Here is a 22,506-nt window from a genome sequence, read left to right on the forward strand (position 1 = left end):
AACCCCTCAAGACTTCCTTGTATCACCATTGGGTGAACTACAAATAATGGTCCTCTTTCTTTCCCAAGGAGTCTGCTGCCTCAGGGGTAGTGGACTGGTCCTCACAGGTGGTTTCCTCCACATGAAGTCTTGTTCTGCAGCCCCAGACCTTGTCTATCTCCAGTGCTCCTGCAGTGTCCTAAGCTCTCCTCACAGCTCCTGGATTTTAGCCACCTCCTGTACTGCCATGATGCCTCCAGCATTGACCCTGACTCCATCTGCAGAGCTGTAAGTGAACACTCCTGCCCCAGCCCTGCCTGAGAAGGCACCATGTCCATCCAATGCCTTCCCCACTTTGTGCAAAGTCCTCTTCTCCTGCTGGGGAATAGGGAGACGCCCAAAGAGAGGAAGCCGGCCACCAAGCACATGTTCATGTCCTGCCCCCTCTCAGTCCATCCCAAGTTCTTTAGAGGGCTCCATACCAGTCTGCAATGAATCCTGCCGACTAACTCCAATTCTAGTGGCAAGCCTGCAGGCTGGCAGGCAGGCAGTCAGGCAACCAAGCCTCCAGTCCCCCGGGTCCCCAAATGTTTATGCTTTCTTTAGGTTCTCTGGCGGTCTCTCATGGTCTTTCCTCTTCTGTAATCATGCTGCTCACCCTCTCGTAGCCATCTTTATACTCTGGCTACTAGGATCAGGTGTGCACACTTACGCATGCGTGCACAGCCATGATCCAGGTGTCCACAATTGGCACATGTGCCCTGCATGCACCCTCCCTAGTGCCTTCTGCATCAACACAACCAAGGCCGCAGGTGATAGCTACAGAGGCTAATGGCGTAAAAAAAGCCTGATTAATTCATTTACCCTACACTCACTTAGGAGATAAAATATACCATTACACAGCTAGAGGCATGTCAGCATCATCAATGATACAGCTGAAAACTTTGAACTTTCCCCAAAGCTGTAGTAAAAGTTACTGCTCAGGGTGGCAGGAGCTTTGTTTGTGGTCACACTGTGGGTGGAGAAACGAGAGTCTTCCTATGGAGCCTGAGGACTAAGTTCCTGGAAGAACAATCAAGCCCATCGATGTCAATGCATAAGGGCCCCTGTAGGAGTCAGGTATTCCTCTACTCTACTCATCCCCAAAGTGTGCGCACGTGTCCAGACACAAATATACTGTGCAGGAACTACATGAGCCTGGTTTGTTGTCTGCTCAAGTATTATATGCAGATAATTTATTTTGAAAATATCAAGCATGACTCCCTATCCTTTTGCACCCACGATCCTCCAGCTGTTGTAACTGCACAAAGAAGGCAGTCTCCTAATGTTTGCATTTGGAAATGAAGTCATTTTGCTTATATGGAAAATTGTTAATGCTAGTGACTATATCTCCCAAGTTCTTTATAAATAAACAAGCAAGATGAATGGATAAGACACAAGACTGTTGGCCAGCACTGCACTCCCATGGCTGTGCATTTATTCCTGCATTCCTCAATGTCACACACTGAATCCCTTTCAAATCCCATATACAGAACCTAACAATGCTTTCCTTAGTTTGCTTTTCATTGGTTTATACATATTTTGTTCATCATAGCTTTTAAATCCACATACATGTTTGCCAACAGTTTTCACAAATTCTATAAACTTAGTATCATAAATACAAAGAAAAATAAAAGTTCTAGATTTGTGCCTTAATAAAGATGGCAGAGTATTATTGATTTCTAGTTTATTTTTCTACCTACATCTTTGAGTGATTTTGTTAACCACGGATAAGCTGTCCCTCCAAAATACTTCACTGTTCCTAAGAGAATTTTTCTCACCAGCTATTGCAGTTATTGGCACAGCCTTAAACTTCACAGAAACATCTGCAAATGCTCCTCCTGTTCTCGTCACATTGATAATGGGCCCAACATGATTTTCTGCCACTCGAACAACTGAAGCTGAGAGTTGAAGAGTTCCAAATGCATCATCATTGGCAATGATAATTAGATGAGCAATGGTTTCTACCTTAGGCCCAAGGCGTGGAGAATCTGGAACTGAAAAATAAGAGTTCACACATCAAAACTCTAAAAACTGGCCAAAAGTCATCTAGAAGCCTCAGCAAGTTGCCATCAACCAAATGGGATCATTATTTGGTGTTTTGTCTCTACGATTTATACTTAAAAAATCATCGATTACTATGTACCAGAATTACTCTAGACATTGGGGATACAAAAATTAATTAATCAGAAAGTGCCCACATTCTTGTGGCTGTATTTTCTAGTGAGATTTTATTATTATAGAATCCTAGCAAAGACATAGTTACCCTACAGGAATATTTTAATCAGAATTGGAAATTTGTCAAAAGGCAAGAAATGATTAGCTATACATAATCATCACTTTGCATAGTAACAGATAATGATGAAATCCAGTTATGCTCTTCTAATTAGTTCACCATGTCAATAAAAAAAAGCATTTCAGTTACAAAATTGAGTAGGAAAGTAATTTAATTCCTAGTCTTCAAAGATCAGCTCCAAATCATCATCCTCTAATTAAATTACTGCCTCTACTTCACTCTCCTCACTCACAAACTTTTTCCCCCAAGGTGATCTTATTTAATAGTCATCATTTACCTTATCTGGAAAGCAGTCAGCCTCAAGGCTACCTCAAAGCTACCATAATACAGTGTTTTCCATGCCTTTTAGGCTCTCATCTTACAATCCACTGATTTCAGAGAGATGAAAGTTTATTTTGAAGGCTTTAGGACCTTCTACAAACTCCCTGACTTATTTTCTAGTTTCAATTCCAACCAGAACCATTGCAAAAATCATTAAAACCATTGCAAAACAATATAAAAATTGACCTTTTAACACAAATGAAGCACAAAACAAACTCTCACTAGAGGCAATCAATTTTTAGTTCCTATTTAAGAGACTCTCTAACAATTGTAGTATTTGGAAGTATGTAATTATGAATAAAATTTAACATCTTCAGACAATTTGATCCAAATGCAAATATATATACATTTTAATTTTAATGATACAGGCTCAGACCATACCAAATTACATCAAATTTAAAACCACAAAGTATGAATTAATGTAATATAATTAAATTCAAGTACGCTAGAAAAGAATGGCAGTAATATAGAAAACTGGAGCCACAGATAACATTTTTTCAGTGGATTATTTTAAAAGCATCATTCTAAGCCCTTTTCTTATGTCAAAATACAACATGTTCACACCATCTCTTATGTCCAATCAGAGACAGGAATCAGAGACAGAGAAACTGAAGGAGTCACCAAAGGGTTTATAGTTTTACCTGATAGACACAATCAACAGACATCTTGAAATGAGTTGCCTAATCTCTTCCTCCCTATATTGAACTCTCCTCATTGAACCAGGTATCAAACTTTCATCTATCCAGAACTTTTCATCTTGCTCTCTGCCCTAACCAGTGTACTGACCACCATTTTCTCACTGACTCCTGAAAGTTGATGCTTACACTCAGAGTAGATAAACAGAGATCCTATCAGAGTCATATACTGACTTTATTAAAATTTAAGTCAATATTACACAAATTTGCAATGAATTGTTCTTTATTCCAAATCATAGCTTATGCCTAGTCTTAGCTTATGACTTATGACCCACCTGTTCTGTTCCCCATTTTGTCTCTGGTGACTCCTCTCAACACCCCCACACACACCTCTGGCCTGTACTCTAGTTCTTGTATGCATAAATAAATAAATCTTTTTTTAAAAAAAGAACATTTTCTAACATGATATAAGCAATAAATAAGCCATAATACAATAACTCCTTTTAGCTCCACAATCTCAAGTCCTGCTCTCTCCCAGTGGACACCCTATTCTCTATAAAGCATGTAAGTCAACACCCAAGGGGAATAACTTCTCCTTTCCACTAGAAGGTGGTGCACCAGATTCTCTGCCTGGCATGTGTCACTCCTCACTTCTCATTTTTATCACCACCAGTGTCTTCTCAACTCTCAAAATGATCCTTAAGGGATTCCTTAATGGCTACATGGTCCCATCCCTAATTCCCACAAGCAGTTCCCAGATTCAGAAACATCTAGCCAGTAGAAAGACCCTCTATTGTTCAGGGGATACACAGAGTGGACCGACGTAAGAGGCTCAGTATCCTGCTACCAAGACAGACCCTGAAATCTTCTGATTGATTGCAAAATGTTTTGAACACTATAATACATAGCACAATAGTACCGGAGGTCAGTTACACAAGGATTATTTGAAAACTTCTAAATTTTAGTCTGGAAATGTAATGGACTTTTAAAACATTTTTCATGTTTTCTAGTGTCCCACTCCCATTTGCCTTATAGATTAATTTTTTAAGATAAAATTTTATAAGTGCTTTGTTCAATGTTTCCAAAGTTAGTGCTTACTCTCGTTATAGTTTCCTGCTATACCCAATCCTTAATTTATTGTTTTAACATTTTTTTCTCTAATAATAATAACATACTAACAGTTACTTACTTGAGCGATTCTGTACTTTCTCTACTAATGTAGAGTTGAGTAGTTCAATAAACACTGATTCTGACTTTTCTGGTTCATCATCATCCAAAATTGAGATAGCTATTGTTGCCTCATTCTGATTATCATTGAACAGAGCAAATCCAGAAGCTGGTATATAATCTCTTCCTTGAGTTGCTCTGGCTATATTAGGTGGAAAATAAGGTGGTTTTTCCATATCATCCAGTGTTCTATACGTGACAATGACTTTTCCCATGAGGCCTTTTAACCTTATTATTGACAAAGTGATGTTCTGGGTTGCTTCCTCAACTTGAACAGGTCTATTTTTCTCGGAAAAGATGAAGACCCCATAAGGATCATCATTAGCCAAAACAATTAATGTGGCATTCGTATGAACTCCTAAAGAACCACTAGAGACACTGAGGATGGACACAGAGAACACCTTATCCAGTTCTGGATCTTCGTCAGGCAATATTTCCACTGTGATGTTGGCAGACTTCTGCCCAATCTCAAACGTGACATTGCCAGAGGTGAAGGCAAGGTCTCCATCAGGATCAGAGTCTATGCTCCAAAGCAAAGTCACTGAAGACAGAGTCCCATGACTTCTCATAATCTATAAGATATTTAACATTAAAATGGATTTGAAAAGGGTTAAATCAATTGACTTAGATATTTAAAAACAGAATGATTGCAAGATATTATTTTATTCTATTTCATGTAAGTTGTCCTCACAGATAAGATTCTTGAAAGTCAGGATCACATACTATCCATCTTTGATGTTGTTTATATTCCTACTAAAAAAAACAATTGCTGTATGCTGTGTGAAACTACAAATTGGTTAGATACTTGTAGCTTCCAAATAAACTTTAGCTGTAACTTTTCTGCAATCTATATATTGGCAATAAAGCAAATATAACCAACAATTTATTATATTTAAACAAACATTAAAATACTTACATTTATAGGAAAGATGAATGAACGTCATTATAAGGAACATGTGAGTGATATTTTTCTGAAAATTTAGCCCTAAAACTCAGTTTTCAAAATTAATTATATTTCCTTTTATCTTCAATATAATAGACTATTAAAAACTCAACAAAAACATAATTGATCCAAGGTTTAATAAAATACGTTTCAGAAGTACTTCTGTATAAAATATGTAAAGAAGAAAAGCTCTAAAAAGCACCCTGAAGACCCAAATAACTTTTATTTACACTTAAAATACAAATACTAACTCAAAAAAATATTTGAAAAAATAATTTTATAAAACTTGATCCTTCCCTTAATTAATCCTTCCCTTAATTCTGAGTAGTTATCCTCTCCAAATTTGTTCAAATTATTTCACAACAGTTCATTAAAGATCTTCTATAAGAGTGCAGAAGAGATATATTTTGAATGATCTTTCTTTGTTATTTGTATAATATCTGAGAAAGTTGAAAAGCTTCTAGCATTTCCGAGTTATTTAAATTACAGAATTCTACTTAAATCCCACTGGAATAAAGCAACACCCAAAAAGAAACACACACAATATAGAGTTATTATTTCCATTTACAAGTGTTTCAGATTTTTTTTTGTTTCCTTTTGGGAGAGAGATATGATAGAATCCTATGCATCCACACATTGACATCAGGCATGGACATGTAACCATCTTTGACTAAGGAGGTATAAACAGAAAAGCTGTGTATCACTTCCAGAAAGAAGTGACGCCCCTTCTTTCCATTCCATGGTGAGGATAGAAATTTGAAATGTAGCCTCTGTAGTCTTTGATCCCTAAGTGAGAGATGACTGCCAACTTTAGTTGGGCATGTACCATGAGAGACAAACAAATCCTTGGTATATTCTGAGATCTGGGAATTGTTTGTTGCAACAATCTATATGAATCAACTCCAAACTCTATGCAAACCAATCATGTGGGACAACTCTGTTATATTCCTTAGAGAGTCAGGAATCATTAGAATCAAAAGATGAATCTATAGGCAAAGCTAAACTTAAAAGCAAATACTGATCACAATTCAACTGTCAATTTTTATTATCTGTGCCACTAAGTTCATTCTTCCCTATCTACCTTAAAAAAATCAGCAAGAAGCAAACCTTCAAATACAATAAAACAGTTTTAAAAGAACAGAAAAGTCTAAGACTGTAGGGGAAAATGTACTCACATTTAGTGTAACAGTGTTGTACCTGTCTCCTAGTTCCGATCCACTGACAAAGAGTGACTCAGGACTAAATTCAAATATACCATGAGCATGATCCGAGGCTGCAACTGTTACTAGAATTTGGGAAGCAACTCCTAGACTGGCTGCATGAATAAGTTCCAACAAACAGCAAGAAAGTGTTAATCAGTAATTTACAAACCAAAGGAAAAACCAAAGAACAAGCTTTTGAAAAGAGCTATACCATTCATTGATTAAGTTCTAATTTGTTTTAGAAAGAAAAGCAGACACAAATGGTTGCCACACATATTCATGCTTTTATGACCTCTCTCTATTTTGGCACCAATGTGATATACAAGTGCTGCTTAAGCACTTGGAGAAGAATAAGGAAAACTTGTTTTTCTTATTCTTCTCTGTGAAAGAGAACATTCTTTCACACAGTATATATGGGGAAAGTCTCCCACGACCTTTGCTAACCTCAGACAAACATGAGCCAAAATGACTCTTACCTTTATAAAAGAGTCATTGCCCCAATTTTCATCAATCTGACTGAACATATTCACAATTTAAAAATATGCATTAATTATAACTTATTTTTTTCATCATGTTATGATACTGCAGAGTTACCTCTCCTGGTCCCAAATAGTCCAATGTTATACCTAAAAAGATGCCAAGATCTTTAAAAGTACTGTTTTTCCTGACAGGTATATTCAACCTTTATGTTATAGTAATGTACAGAGACAAGAAAAGGAACAGACCCAAGAGTAGCGAGTAATAAATATATAGGCTACATGAAGCATTAATGGAAGTTAGCGATGAAGGGGATGGGAACATGAGTTCTGACATTAAAATATAAAATCAGACATTGTGAAAAAGGAATAGTTGAGGATTAAAGAGAATTCTTCTCCCTGAAGAAACAAGTATTCTATGTATTCATTCCTAATATAAAACTTTTGAGGTAAAAAGTTGAATTATATTTATTTATGAGTCTACTTCAAAAGGCAACCTCTCTTCAATGTTCCCTCACAGTCAGTGGCAACTTACTCTCCCCTTTTATTTTCTTGTTAATTTCTTTTTGCCATATACATTGATAAAATGCTCTCTGTAAAGACTCATGTTTCCTTCTTGTAAAGAAAATAAGCATGACATATTTAACATGAAAATTGTAGATATTCAAAATTATATAAATATTTTTTGATAATTATTATTGAAAATGATACTCAGGCAAAAATTCTTATTGCAATTTGAATCAAGAAAATGCATTAGTTTCGTATGGAGAGGATGTCTGGGATTTGAGGCAGGCAAGGACTTGACTCTGTCTTGATCACTTTCTAGCTGTGTGGTTATAATATGAAGTAATACTCGTGAAGTTCCTGTGACAGATAATGATATAAAATATGTAAAAGAGCTGTACGTAGTAGGTGTCAATAAATGGTATTTCTGTCTCTAGTAAGAAAGTTTAAAACAATATATTTAATAGTAAAGCGCTTGAGAACAGCTGCTTACCATGTTTGTGAATAGTTGGAAGGAAGAATTCCATGTCCCCATCACCATTACCACTGCCTTCAACCCTAAAGAGTTCAGGTACTTCACAAGGAGACACACAAGGACACAACCCACACAACATATATTGACACAATGAGAAAATTGAAAATTGAGAGCTCTTGAAACATACCTAGCAAAGAAGAAAATGCATATTTACCCAGTGACATACATTCTTCCACAGACATCAGATTAAGTAACAAAAGAATAACATTAGTTATTAGTCAAGCTATCAATTTATAAAACATTAATTGATAGCTTCAGGAAATATTCTATGTAACGTATAAATTGATAATTCCTATTTTTATCAATTTAACTAGTTTCATTTTTCAATTTTCATTAACATACAATATAAATTGTTTTTAACCCTTTAAAGATTTAGTAGATATTTGTTGTATATAAAATCATACACCTTTCTAAATGCCTATAACAGTCACCGTATCTTTCACAATAACCAATACAAAATCAGGAAATGCATGTAATATTTCCCTCCAGTCACATATTCAAACTCCTACTATATGTACCATATAGTACTATATGTACTCCTACTATATGTATTAAGTTTGACAATGGTCAAACTTAATCACCATTTTGCCAATGACACTGGAAAGATTCTTAAACAAGAAATCTAAAAGTAGGGCCTCCCCGGTGGCACAAGGGGTTAAGACACAACCTATGAAACTATCCACAGCCACTGCAGCATGAGTTCGATCCCTGGCCAGGGAGCTATCCACATGGCACAGCAGACCTCTCCTGTCTTGGCTGCTGCTCCCCTCAGCAGTGTATTTCAGTCAATCTGCCTGTTCTGTTCCCTGCTCTGTCTCTGGTGAACCCTCTCACCCTCCCACACATCTGGCCTATTCCCCAGTTCTAGTATACATAAATAAATAAATCTTTGAAGGAAAAAAAAAAAAGAAATCTAAAAGTACCCTGCTTCAGCCCTGGCTGTGAGGCACCTACAGCAAAGTTACTGAAGTTCTTGGTACCTCAGTTTTTTCACCTATAAATAGTTCTGCCTTCTACAGAACTGCTGTAAAGATCAAATCATGTAAAAATATAAAGCACATTAGCAATATGTCAAGACCATAACACAGTGAAAGCATGGGCCTCCCTGGTGGCACAGGGGTTAAAGACAGAGCTATCAAGCTATTCACAGTTTCCCCTCAGCAGTATATTTCAGTATATCCACCTGTTTTGCTCCCCACTCTCTCTGGTGAATCCTCTCACCCCCTGCACCTCTGGCTTATACCCCAGTTCTTGTATGCATAAATAAATTTTGTAAAAAATTAATAAGTAAAAAATAAAGTGAAAATGGTTATAACTTCCCCTGTAAAACATCTTTACCACAACCATTATTTCACCAAATGTTTGCAAATAAAGACAGGAGGGGCAGCAATAATAGCAGTGGAAAGGAGGGGCATAACAGAAGCAGGACTATGTCCAGACATAGGTGTTCCTACCACTATCCTTGACTGACATGCTGGATTAAGATCTGCCCTGCTCTTCTGTTTTTCCCCTCAACAGAACTGAGATTTACCAGCCATGAAAACGTATGGCACTTAAAACCTGAAACCAACTTGAAGACTTAATTAAATAGGTATCAAGAAATATCTATTGATAGTGCATGACTCTGACCCTGTATGATTCAAAAGTTAAGAGAAAGAGAAGTGAACTTAAATGTCAGTGTTCTCAGGCTAGCAGAAAACATCTTTTCAGAAACCATCTTATGTTAAGATGTGGTTTATGGACAAAAAGTATGGAATTTGGGTGGCACCTTTGAATTTCAAAAAGAGTTTGGCTTTACAAGCAATTTCACATCTTAGGTGGTTAGTTCCCAACTATGACTCAAAGAATAAAGCCCAGTGTCTAAATTACTTCACTTTCAATCTCCACCCACTAGAAGAAAACCAGATTTCCTACCACTCCATTTACTAATAAATGGCAATATTAGTTTTTAAATGAATGCTCATGCCCAATTAATCTATAACAATGCAGATTCTAGAAGTCAGGGTAGAAGTGTCTACACACAATCAAAAGTATCACTCTGATCATTTTAGAGGAGTATCTGAGATTTCTTATTAATCAATATTAGGCAATAATCACTAAGTTTCTGTATTTCATAAGCATTTTATAATGGCCTTTGTATTCATGAAAGTCCCATCATGAAAAGAATCTGGATATTTGAGGACTTGTTTGAGTATGGAGTACAAGCCAAGCAGGTATTTTTGCATGCCATCTGCCAAACAGATAATCCAGCACAATTTACTGATTTATGCATTCAACCAAGTTGTGGCAGTGTTTAATCATTGACCTCCCAAATACTGTCTTGACCTCCTTTGTTTTCACCTGTGCCTTAAGGACACAAGGAAGGGAAATTTTACATATTTATCCCCAAATCCTACAATTTACTAAAAGATAACTTTTTTTTTGTGGGACCCTCGCCGGCAGTCGGGCAACCAACCGGAGCTGCTGAGGCTGCGGGCAGCCTCGCAGCCCAGCGTTCAACAGCTGCGCCACCAGGGGAGGCCCTACTAAAAGATAATTTTAATAGTAAAATTTAACACTTCTGTTCCCTTATGGATATTTTCTATAATATTATGACTTTCTTCATCAAAACAATAAAGATGATAAATAGATAATACTAGATTTTGTAATGGAAAAGACTGCTATGATATTATACCAACAATAAATTCTTACATTTACAAAGATAATATGGTGCATATTACATGCATAATACACCCAGTAGCACCTGATGACCAAATACATTAATATTTCTGCTAAGAAACATATCAGAGGTTAATTTAAAAGGGATAAATCAAAATTATAAGTCGCCTATTTCAATGCGACTGAGTTTTGCCATGAAATGGGTTTGTCTCCAAATGTCTTTGATAATCAGAGCTTTCTGAATGCCTGAATTGAAGATGCAGTATTATTGTTTTGTTTTGGTGATAAACACCTCATAGAAGATTATCTAAAGGGCAAATTTTTACCCATGCTATACCTGAAGAGATCTCTAAAGGAGCTACTAAGCAACTGTGCCCTTGTAATAAACAGCAGTGTTATTAACTCAGAATTAACCAAATTCATAGCAAGACTCCATGCAAAAAAAAAAAAACAACTATGAATTGAATATTAATTTCTAAAACCAATACTCTAAATTTTAAAGAAATGGGAATTTTCTTTTTAACAAGAAAGAGATTATCAATCAAAAACTTACACTCCATGTATCTTTTAAGCAGCTATTACCTTAGCTTCTCTTTCCAAAACTTATAGTTTAGATCTGCCCTTATAGTTTGGATCTGCCTTATCTACACTTCGTTTTCCAAAAATTATAGTTTGGATCACTCATTTTTTTTCAAAAAGTAATTAATTCAAAAGCACATATTTTCTTAGTAGGTTCAACTATCATTATGATGAGAAAACAAATATTTGATATTTTGAAACTGCTAGGCTTACCTCCTCCCTCTGAGTTGAACAACTCAACTTTAAAAGTCTTTTCTAATTCAGGGATAGAATTATCAGTGATGTTAACAGAAATGTATTTATATCTTTCTCCTGGTTGAAACTCTAAGCTGCCAGCAACACTCTGAAAAACAAATAAAAGATCTATCCATTAGATTATAGTTATTCTGCATATGAATTTGCCAAATAGTTGTTTGCTATGTCCCAAATTTTTGTAAATACTGCAATATAAGAACATAAGTAAAATATAAATTGAAAACATTAAGTGGATTTGAACAGTGTTCATTAGAATATCTAAATAAGTATTCTCTAAACAAGGTAGATGGGCTTTTATACCTCTTAGTTGACTATTCATCAACATAGCAGTCAAGGTAAATATGAGATTTTATTCAATGAGATGCAAGGAATTCTGTCCACTAAGCATATTGAGAACTATTCAAATTAAATCAGAGTAATTTAAGTACTCAATCCATAATTTTCATTCTGAAATTTTCTCTAAGCAACAATAAATATCAGTCCATTTGGCAATAATCTTTCATTGATTATATTTGCAAATACAATGTATAATACAGATCTCCCATCAGAAAAGTTCACATATTACAACAAAGTTATTCAAAATCAAAGCCTTAAGTCCCTCATCTTCCTCATTAATTATCTCATCTATATATAAACATTATCATAAAAAATTATGAGAATACATTTTAAAGTTGTTTACATTTTTTAAATTTTTATAGTGTTACTTTCTGTGGACAATTCATACAAATTCTGTGATACTACAGATGATCTTAAGGCTGAAATAAGGAAACCAAGTGAGTGGTCCATTCAATCACTCATCTATTCATTATTTATCAAATATATAGTTGTGGCATGACACCACTATAGATGGTGGGATTCAAAAATAGTGAAGTTCTCCAAATGTGCTCTTCCTTACATTAAGACCATTTTACCATTTACTCAAGATATTTTGCCAGTGTCAAGAACAAATATTCTCCCTGGTGAACATTCCAAAAGAATTGTTAAGCATGTAATAAAATAATTTATAAAATAACAATTGCTATAAAACATGCATAATTAGTGCAAGAAGGAGGCAATTAACTTTGCCTAGAGTTTAGTAGTCAGTGGAATAATTCAACAAATCTTAACAATAGAAATAACATTGGACAGTGTTAAGAAACCCTTTACTTAAGCTCAACTGTACAAAGTTACTGCTCCCTCTTCTGCAAAAATGTTCTATGATGTCACACTCCCCCAGTTTTTCCTACCTTTCTAGTTCATTCTTTTCAGTATTCTTTGCCAATTTTTACACTGCTTTACAAACTCTAAACACTGTTTTTATCAGACTCTCACTCTAGAAAAGGTTATCATATTCTAGGCTTTAATATTACTAATATGTTCCCAAATCTCAAATTCCCACATCCCAACCTCTGACATCCAGACTCAAATTTTAATATGTATCTGAAATTTTCTTATAACTTCCTTCAAAATGTTAAATTCATGCTCTTCCCTTAAAAACTATGTCTCAGGACTCCCTGGTGGTGCAGGGGTTAAAGTATCAGCACTATCAAGCTAACACCAGCCATTGAGACATGAGTTCAATTCCCTGCCATGGAGCAAACCTACATGGTAGGGAAGGCCTTGCGTGTCTCAACCGCTGCTTCACTCAGCAGTGTATCTCTGTATATTTGCCTGTTCTGCTCCCCATTCTATCTCTGGTGAATCCTCTTACCCTCTGCACCTCTGGCCTATACCACAGTTCTTGTATGCATAAAAATAAATAAGAATTTAAAACTATGCCTTATCACATCTCTCCACAGCACTCCATTGTAGAATAGCAAGTGGCTTATGTCAAGAAATGAGAGTCCTGATAACTCTCTTCTGCTTTATTCTTCATATTAAACAATCCTCAAATCCTAGTATTTTAACTCTTACATACTTCTTGAGTGCACTACTTCATTTCATCTTTCTTCTTTTCATTGTTACCTGCCTAGTCTAAGTTATTATCACCTCTTGTCTTGCTCCACAAAACAGACTCTTTACTGGTCTTTCTGCATTCAGTGCTTTTATCTCTGAATCCATTCTCAATTGTTCAGCCTAACAGGGAAACTTCATAAATGTTTAACACCCTTCCATTACTTCTTGTTTTGAAAATATAATCCAAAACACATGGCCTGACCTGGAAGCCCTGGAATGATCCAGTTCCTGAATTCCTTATCTTTGATTACCACACCTACTCTTCATTCTGATACTATTCCTCTTCTTTTCCTACATTAGGGCCCTTTTACCATTTTACTCATGGCATTTTAATAGTCTCAAGTAATACTTGCCCCTTTAGAAAACCTAAATTTCTGGTTTTCTTCTTGTTCATCTTCAGAGCTCACATAAATACATTTCCTCAAAAAGCCCTCCTTGACAACCCAGGTTATGTCAACATCCATCTCTCTTAGAGTACCGACTCTGGACAGTTCCCACCACTGTTAAGCAGCCATAAATTAGTCACATTAATTAATTGATTAATAAATTCCCAAGGAGTGAAAGTAAATACCTGAATGGTAGAGATTGCCTATAACTGTTATATGAAAATAAAATTAAGAGCAACAATGTCAGATACTCAGCTGTTTCCTCTTCTGTACAGAATCCCATCTTAAATCTTACCCTCTCCCACCTCCATAAAATACTCAAACACATGCTCACATACACAGTCTAAGAAATCTTACTTTTCTGCTAACACAGAACAGAGAGAACTGAAGCATTAGAAAAATGGTTAAGGCAAAAGTTATCAGGATTTCATGGATAAATAAAAATAACAGTTAAAGTAGTAATAAGTAATAAACAGGATATTTAAGCACCCCTGAAAATCCTCAGAAACAGATTCAAGGGTATTAGCTTTCTGAAAGTTATGGAGGATGAATAGGTGGTGTGGTTTGGTTTGGTTCATTTTGTTTTACTTACTTAAGAAAATGATAATCTAACTGCAGTTAGGATATTCAGAAAATGAAGACTATCAATATAAGAACCAAAGTCTGTCTTAAGAGAATGTAGAGAATGCAAGATGCAATATGATGCAGAATAGGTGAAAGACACAATAAATGGCATGGTTAAGAAAACTATAACTTGCCCAAGAAAAAAAAACTGAATTTGATTAGCCAAGGTTTATGGGATTTGGGATAGAAATGTATACAAAACAGTCAACACTGCACCACTACTAAGAAGTGGTGGAGGGCCTCCCCAGTGGCACAAGAGGTTAAGCACCACACTGTGAAGCAATCTGCAGCCTCTGCAGCATGAGTTCGATCCCCAGCCGGCCAGGGAGCAACCGACATGGTGCAGCAGACCTCGCCCGCTGCTCCTCTCAGCAGTGTGCTTCAGTCGATCTGTCTGTTCTGTTCCCCGCTCTGTCTCTGGTGAGTCCTCCCACCCCCCACATCTCTGGCCTTTACCCCAGCTCTAATATGCATTAATAAATAAATCTTTAAAAAAAAAGAAATGATGGAAATAGGAGCTCTAATATTAATTTTAAAGAAAAAAAGATTCTTTAGAAAGCAGAAATGTTAAAATGTATCAAAATATTTCTGAGAAATATGAGTCAATCTCCCCAACATACCCAGAGCAAGCCCCTTCCAATAAATGTCACCTTGGTATGGGAAACTAGGGTTCAGCTGAGAACCTGTGGACCTTGGGAAATCTGTTACCATTATTTAAACAATGCATATTTTCTCTTCCTATTGGCTAAAATCAAATGTAGTATCTGTTCTCATCAGTTTAAACAATGCAGATTATTTTAAATTACATGCATTGAAGGCCCTAGAGGCTAAGAGAAGCTTTGTCCTTGTTTTAATCATTCATCCTTTTCCAAAGCAAAGAAGCAAATCACTGTTCCTCCTTTTTATGACCTAGAAGAATATGGTTTGAGTGGTATTACCCCAGTTTAGGCTTATCTGTTAGCATATCTTTCTCTCTGAGAAAATCTGTTTTATTCTTAGACTAAAATATCAAGGTCACCGACTCTGTGTCATGTGGAAGTTCCCCATTTCTCTCTCCTTGACATCCTGGCCCACCCATTTTATTTTAGGATATACAACCAAGTAACTTCTCCTTATATATGTTATTAAATATGTCATTTTCTCCTACTAATCTGTCTGATGTTAATGTGTTCATCCATCCAACTCAAAAAACAAAGACTTGGTAGGGGAAATTTCCCCTGCATCCTGATAGAAGTATAACTAAGAAGAAATTATGAGGATTCACTTAATATGTTTATTGGTGAAAATAAGAGTAGTGAGCAGTTATTGAGTGTGACTATGTATGTACCACAAATCATATAACACACTTTAAACATTCAGAATGTTCTTGCCCAGCAGAGATGATCTCTTTTTTTTTTTTCCAAATAAAGAAACTGATGTTAGGAAAGATCCAGTGTCCCAAGGCCACACATTTAGCAGATCTAGTCCTGTCCAGCTCCAAGTTCCAAGCTTTTTTTTTTTTTTAAACCAGTACTACACATCTCACTACTTGGAGAAAAAATAATTAAAATGGAAAAAGTCATGGACATATAATTTATTTGCAATGTTGCCTGTTTGATGAATGTAGACAAGATGATTTAAAATATGTATGAAACTCAATTTTAAATATGTCTGATTAAAACATGTAACTTTAAAATGAATAATATAAGGGAAGCCCATGACAAATAGAAGGTACAACTGAATTCAAAATAACAGCTATTTAAGTGTGGGGCCTCAAGGAACTGAAATAATTTAATTTACAGAACTTTAAAACACTGGAATCATCAGTGCTTACTTTTCCATATCTCAAGGACAGTGCAGTCCCTTCCAGTACTCCAAGACAAGGATGATTATGTCTATTTTACAAGTGCAAATGCCACTTAAAGAGGATTAAGCGATTTACCTGATAGTCCTGAGGACTGAATGCTGTCAATGAAACTGTTCTAAATTCCACTGTAACCATCCCCAGGAGTCCTTGTGCTCGAACAACCAATAACCTTACTTCTCCATCCTCCTCCTGCACAGTGATCTGGGGAACGCTGCTTGCTGGCAGGATCATTATATCTTCAGGTTGGGGAGGTAGCCCTGAGGAGAACTGCAGCAAGCCTGGCAGATACAAGAAAAAGGCAAGGTATTCTTGGCCCAATTATCCATAGAAGAATTTCTTACTCATTTGCAATAATCTGCACAATTATTTTGAACACCAGGAGAAACTCTGAGTGCTTTCATTTAGAAAAGACATGAATGACTATTTCATTTACATACTTTTGATCCAGAATGTTAATAGACTTTCAAGATGTTAAACAGTAAAATAATTTTCCTTGCTTCTACTCAAAGAAAGTTTTTTTTTTACAGAATAAAAATAACGATCAAGTTTTAAAATAGATTATTATCAAAAGTTTACTCATCTCTGACTCTTCTATTGATAGAATTCATACTTGAACTTATAATACAACATGATTAATGGTACCTAAAAGATTTGCAACACATTTTTTGAAACAGTTAATTATAAAAGAGGAGAGTTCTTTAACAAATGGTGTTGGGAAACATGGACAGCCACACACAAAAAATAAACAAACAAAACTAGGTCCTTACCTAAGTCCATACACAAAAATAAATTCAAACAGGATAAAAATGTGGAAGTAAGACCATGACATACTTAAAATAAAACCTAGATGATACACCACTGTATTTATTTATTAAAAGAAATACATCTACTGGAGAGATGTATTTGGGATGCAACTCCAATGGCAGGACAAACAGAAGCAACAATAAGTGGGATTATATCAAACTAAAAACCTTTTGCACATCAAAAAGAAAAAGGCAGTCTACAGACTGACACAAAACTGACAAGTGGTTAATTTCTAAAATACATACAGCACTCATATACTTAACAACACAAAACAAACAACCCGATCAACAAATGGGCAAAAACCTAAATAGACACTTCTCCAAAGAAGATTCTAATGGCCTACAGGCACATGAAAAAATGTTCAACATCACTTATTAAGGGAAATGCACATCGAAACCACAATGAGATATCACCTCACCCCTGTGAGAATGGTCTATATCAAAAAGAATGGAAGTAACAAATGTTGGTGTGGATGTGGAGAAAAAGTAACACTCATCCACTGTTGGTGGAAATCTGATTTTGTGCAGACTTTATGAAAAACATAAACAGAAATACCACATGATCCAGAAATACCACATGTTCCAGCAATACCACTACTAGTCATTTTACCCAAGGACTATGAAAACTCTAACACGAAAAGATTTGTCCACTCCTATGTTCAGAGCAGCAAGTCATGGACCCAACGTATGTGTCCAAAATAGACAACTGGATGATGAAAGTATGGAATACTACTTAGCTATTAAGAAAGGATGAAAATAGTGGCTTTTGGGACAAAATGGATGGCTCCTGAGGTGATTATAGTAACTGAAATAAGTCAGAGAGTGGAAGACAGATATAAGATGGTTTCAGATAGTTTGAGACAGCTATAGGATAATTTTTAAATTGAAAATAATCTGACAGTCAAGAATAGAAATACTTTTTTCATTTTAAATAATTCTGCTTTTGCTTTAAAAATACATACTCTTAATGTTCAGTGATTAATCTTTTTATTAATGGCAGTTTAGAAGTTTAACTTAGAAGTTAGAAGGTCCAAAGAAGTTATACTTCAAAATTTATAAAAAGGTCGTTAAGAATTTCTAAGTAGGGGGCCTCCCTGGTGGCGCAAGGGGTTAAGCGCTGCACTATGAAGCAATCCACAGCCTCTGCAGCACAAGTTCGATCCCCGGCCGGCCAGGGAGAAACCCACGTGGTGCAGCAGACCTCTCCTCCCTCGCCCGCTGCTCCCTTCAGCAGTGTTTTTCATCAGTCTGCCTGTTCTGTTCCCCACTCTGTCTCTGGTGGATCCTCTCACCCCCTGAATCTCTGGCCTGTACCCCAGGCTTTGTATGCATAAATAAATAAATCTTTAAAAAATAAAAAAGAGTTTCAAAGTAGGACCAAACACTCCCAGAGAAAAACAGATATTCCCGAAGAAGGAATTGGTTACCATATGGATGATCACTAGCTTTAATGGTGATATCGGTCGTTTCCTTTTCAGGATCTATGCTTGCACCGCTGGAGGGAGTCGAACCTAGCTTCCCATCTCCAGGAATTGCAGAAACCAGTGTCACACGGAAATACTCATTAAGCTCAGGAATATCATCATCAAGAACATATATATTAAGGACCTGTAGATATAAAAATCCAATGGCATTAAGCATAATACATCTAGAATTTATTTTCCACCTACCAATAGAAAACAGCTAATTAAATTATTCTTGATTAAAGTTAGTATTTTAACAATTTCTACACATATCTACACACATACACAGAGAGAAGGCTGCCTGAGAAATTAATTTTTTAAACAATAATGGATGTTGAGCAGTAACAATGTCTATCTAAAAAATACTCTATTTTGGTATTAATATCACATGTATACGACATCATCATGATGACTTCATAAAAGAAAGAGCACTTTAATTCCAAAAGAAATGAAAAAAAGAAAGTATAAGAATAACCTATACACTGCTGAAGGACTGACTATGGGTGCCTTGGTGGTGGGTGTGCTGTGGTAACATAACATCTGAAGGGGTGTGTCCCTATACATCAAATCCTGCACAATGCTATAAGCCAGTGTTACCTCAACTAGCTGTATACCAAATAAACAGACTAAATAAACAGGAAAAAATAAAATACAGTCCTTTAAACTGAACAATATTAGATTTTTGAAATCTTACTAATTATTCTGTTTCCTCATTTTACCAGAGAGCAGTAAGAACCTTATCATGGATCTATCTATAGTTTCTGGGAAATTTTTGTTATAAACTAATTTGTTTCACCCCAAATTAAAGAGATCTAATCAGTTTTCTTTAACTTTAGCACTTTAATTCTTAAGAATATTTAAATCTTACCTCTTTCTCCAAATTTTAAATTTTCATCCTATTAATTTCTAAATTCCTCAGAAATCGCCTCAGATTATATTTCCAAGTCTTAAATTATTTTACTATTTGTTTCTGATCAGCAATAAGATATTTAGATGTTTAATGAAAAATTATGCTCTTATGAATATTCCCACAAGATAGACTAAAAGAATGTAAAAATTCTGAATTTCCTAATTTCACTTATAAGAAGTGACATTTCTGGAGGATCTATTCAAAATATGTGACTATGGCTCATGAAAAGTTTTTTATGAAACTGGAGATAAATCAAAACAATTACTTCATTTTCCCAAATTTAATGCAAATAAAATGAGATTAGATTTATAAGAATTTATCATTGACTGGCTAGAAGAGTACCACTAAGAATTCTTCAGTTTCCCATTGTATCAGTAATAACAATAAACCACAGTGATATACCTCCCAGCTATATCATTGTTATAATACTGGAATGAAGAAAAAAATAAAACTATAACACATATTCAAAATGATATATCTCCCAGCTATACCATTGTTATAATATTGGAATAAAAAATAAAACCATAACACATATCACTCAAAATCCTTAATTTCTTTGCACAATACAGAAATATTTTATACCATGACTTACCTAACCACTAAATATTTTAAATGGCTTAAATTGCTAGAGGCTGCAAATAAATTACAGAACAAATACATCAGGAAAAGCTAGCCAGGACATTTGCAAGAAACAAAGAAGGCAGGCTTTACCTCTGATCTTTGCCAAGGGAGGAATATGATAGTTCCATTGGCATTAGCAAAATCATCAACAAGGTAATTAATACCATCAGATTCTATCTGTGAGATGGTGTAAAAAACATGCACATAATCCAGCGCTCCTCTGGTTCGCTCTACCACACATGAAATGGTGGATCCCTCCTCTGCAATCTGAAATTGTATGTAAATTATTTATAAGTATGTACCAATTCAAATCAGTCATAAAATTACAAAGGTTTTCTGAGCTCTTATCATAAATTTAATTCAATAACTTTCTGCAAGTCTAAAAAGGCCTCTTCATTATGCCAGGTACATATTTCTCTACTGAAATAAACAGTGAATCACGGAACTTGGTAGTCCCATTATGTTACTTTAATAGCTAGTACTTGGATTATGTTTTACATTTATAAACTCAGATTAAGAATAAATTTAGAGATATTTTGGGTAGATATTTGTGAAAAGGAGACTCTTACTTTGACCAGGACTGAATTTATTTTTAAGTGCCTGCCATATGTTATTTTAATAGATTCCTTTAAATATGTGATATCAATATAATCTGATATCACAGATCATCACAAGTATAAAAAATTTAATTGGATGTGTATTATTTAGTTTTAATCTTTCATTTTATATGGTTCTCACAACCTGAGGGAGGTCATCTGCCCTTTTAAAAACAGAGATGATGACAATAAAGCTAAAGAGAGAGAAATAGATTCAAATTATAGTTCTTCTCAATGTATTGTAGGAACAAACAAAAAAAAATTAACATTTGTTAAGCACTAATAACTGTCAAGCTTTGAACCAAACATTTGATCTCATTTTATTTAACTTGCATTGCCTCTGATTCTGACTTTATAAATTGGAGAAATTAACATTTGGCGCAGCTATATTACAGATTATCAGAAAGGTGCATAAAACTTATGTAAATTTCTTGGCAACTTCTTGGCAACTGTCTTTTTAAAGATGTTATCAATATGGATAAACATATTTCTTTTCCATGTTATAGATTTGTATGACATCTGTCCTCCTGAATCTGAGATATTCTATTTCTCGTATAGAAAAGACCACTGTTTGAAGATTTCTATGGCTGTAACCACACCAGACAGCAAAGGGAGCAGTAAGGTACTCTAGAGAGCCAGGTACCCAATGTAAGCTATAGCAAAGCCTAAGACCAGGATTTTTTTTTCAAGCTTATTCATTCACACATTTCTTAATCATTTCAATTTACAGGTACACCCTTCCAAACCTATTGGAATCAACTTGCAAAGGAAAAGACTCTCTTGGCATCTTCTCATGGATCGAGCTGCTGCTGTCACACACAACACCTGCGAAGTAGTTTCATGAGATCTCATATTACAGAACAGGAAACCAAAATGATTACGAATCTTTGAAAAGTTGGAAAGTACTGATAAGAACAGTAAAACAGCTTAATGAATTAAGATGGCTCAGAAGGTTGATAAGAAAGGCATTTACGTCCAACATGGAAGAATGTTGTCACTATTTAAATATTTTCCACATGTGGAATAAAACTCAAAAATCATATTTCAATAAACCTTAAATTACGATTATTCTTGGAAGCTTTCAATATATTTTTCATTCATTTATATGGTATCCAAACAGCAGTAAATTAAATGTGCATATAATTATACATTCTGTGAAGTACATTAACTTTAAAGGTAATTGCTAAAGTTTCATTTACTAACTTGTTATTACTTCCATCAGCTCATTAAACTTCAGATTTAAACTAAAATTTATAGAGTAAAAACCCTGTAATTTACATATTCAATACTGGCTCTAGCATACTTCTGGGTTTAGAGTAGAATCTCAAGCAATCTTACCAAGTGAAAAAAGCCTCCTCTCAAACAAATCTATCAACCATGACTTTTATTTTTTAAAGATTTTACTTATTTATTTATTTATTTATTTATGTAAGAACTGGGGTATAGGTTAGAGGTGCGAGGGGTGAGAGGATTCACGGGAAACAGAGTGGAGAGCAGAACAGGCAAGATCTACTGAAATACACTGCTAAGGGGAGCAGCAGAAAAGACATGAGAGGTCTGCTGCGCTATGTGAGTTAGCTCCCTGGCTGGGGATCGAACTCATGCCTCATGGTGCAGTGGCTGGTGATAGCTTGACAGTGCTAAGACTTTAACCTCTGAGCCACCATGGAGGT

The 22,506-nt window shown here is 35.4% G+C and overlaps 1 protein-coding gene across 1 annotated transcript in view; it reads right to left on the bottom strand.

The window, feature by feature from the left end:
- ADGRV1 (adhesion G protein-coupled receptor V1) overlaps nt 1-22,506 on the bottom strand; it is a gene marked incomplete at both ends in the record, with an annotated part of 443,017 nt that overhangs the window by 372,604 nt on the left and 47,907 nt on the right. The window contains 8 exons of the mRNA XM_084233539.1: nt 1,800-2,015; nt 4,460-5,069; nt 6,616-6,755; nt 8,116-8,196; nt 11,608-11,737; nt 16,516-16,718; nt 18,671-18,851; nt 20,328-20,504. Coding sequence (XP_084089665.1) covers nt 1,800-2,015; nt 4,460-5,069; nt 6,616-6,755; nt 8,116-8,196; nt 11,608-11,737; nt 16,516-16,718; nt 18,671-18,851; nt 20,328-20,504 — 1,738 coding nt within the window. The remainder of the gene's footprint in view (nt 1-1,799; nt 2,016-4,459; nt 5,070-6,615; nt 6,756-8,115; nt 8,197-11,607; nt 11,738-16,515; nt 16,719-18,670; nt 18,852-20,327; nt 20,505-22,506) is intronic.

Source organism: Talpa europaea, assembly GCF_964194135.1.
Source record: "Talpa europaea genome assembly, chromosome: 5".
NCBI classification, from domain to species: domain Eukaryota; kingdom Metazoa; phylum Chordata; class Mammalia; order Eulipotyphla; family Talpidae; genus Talpa; species Talpa europaea.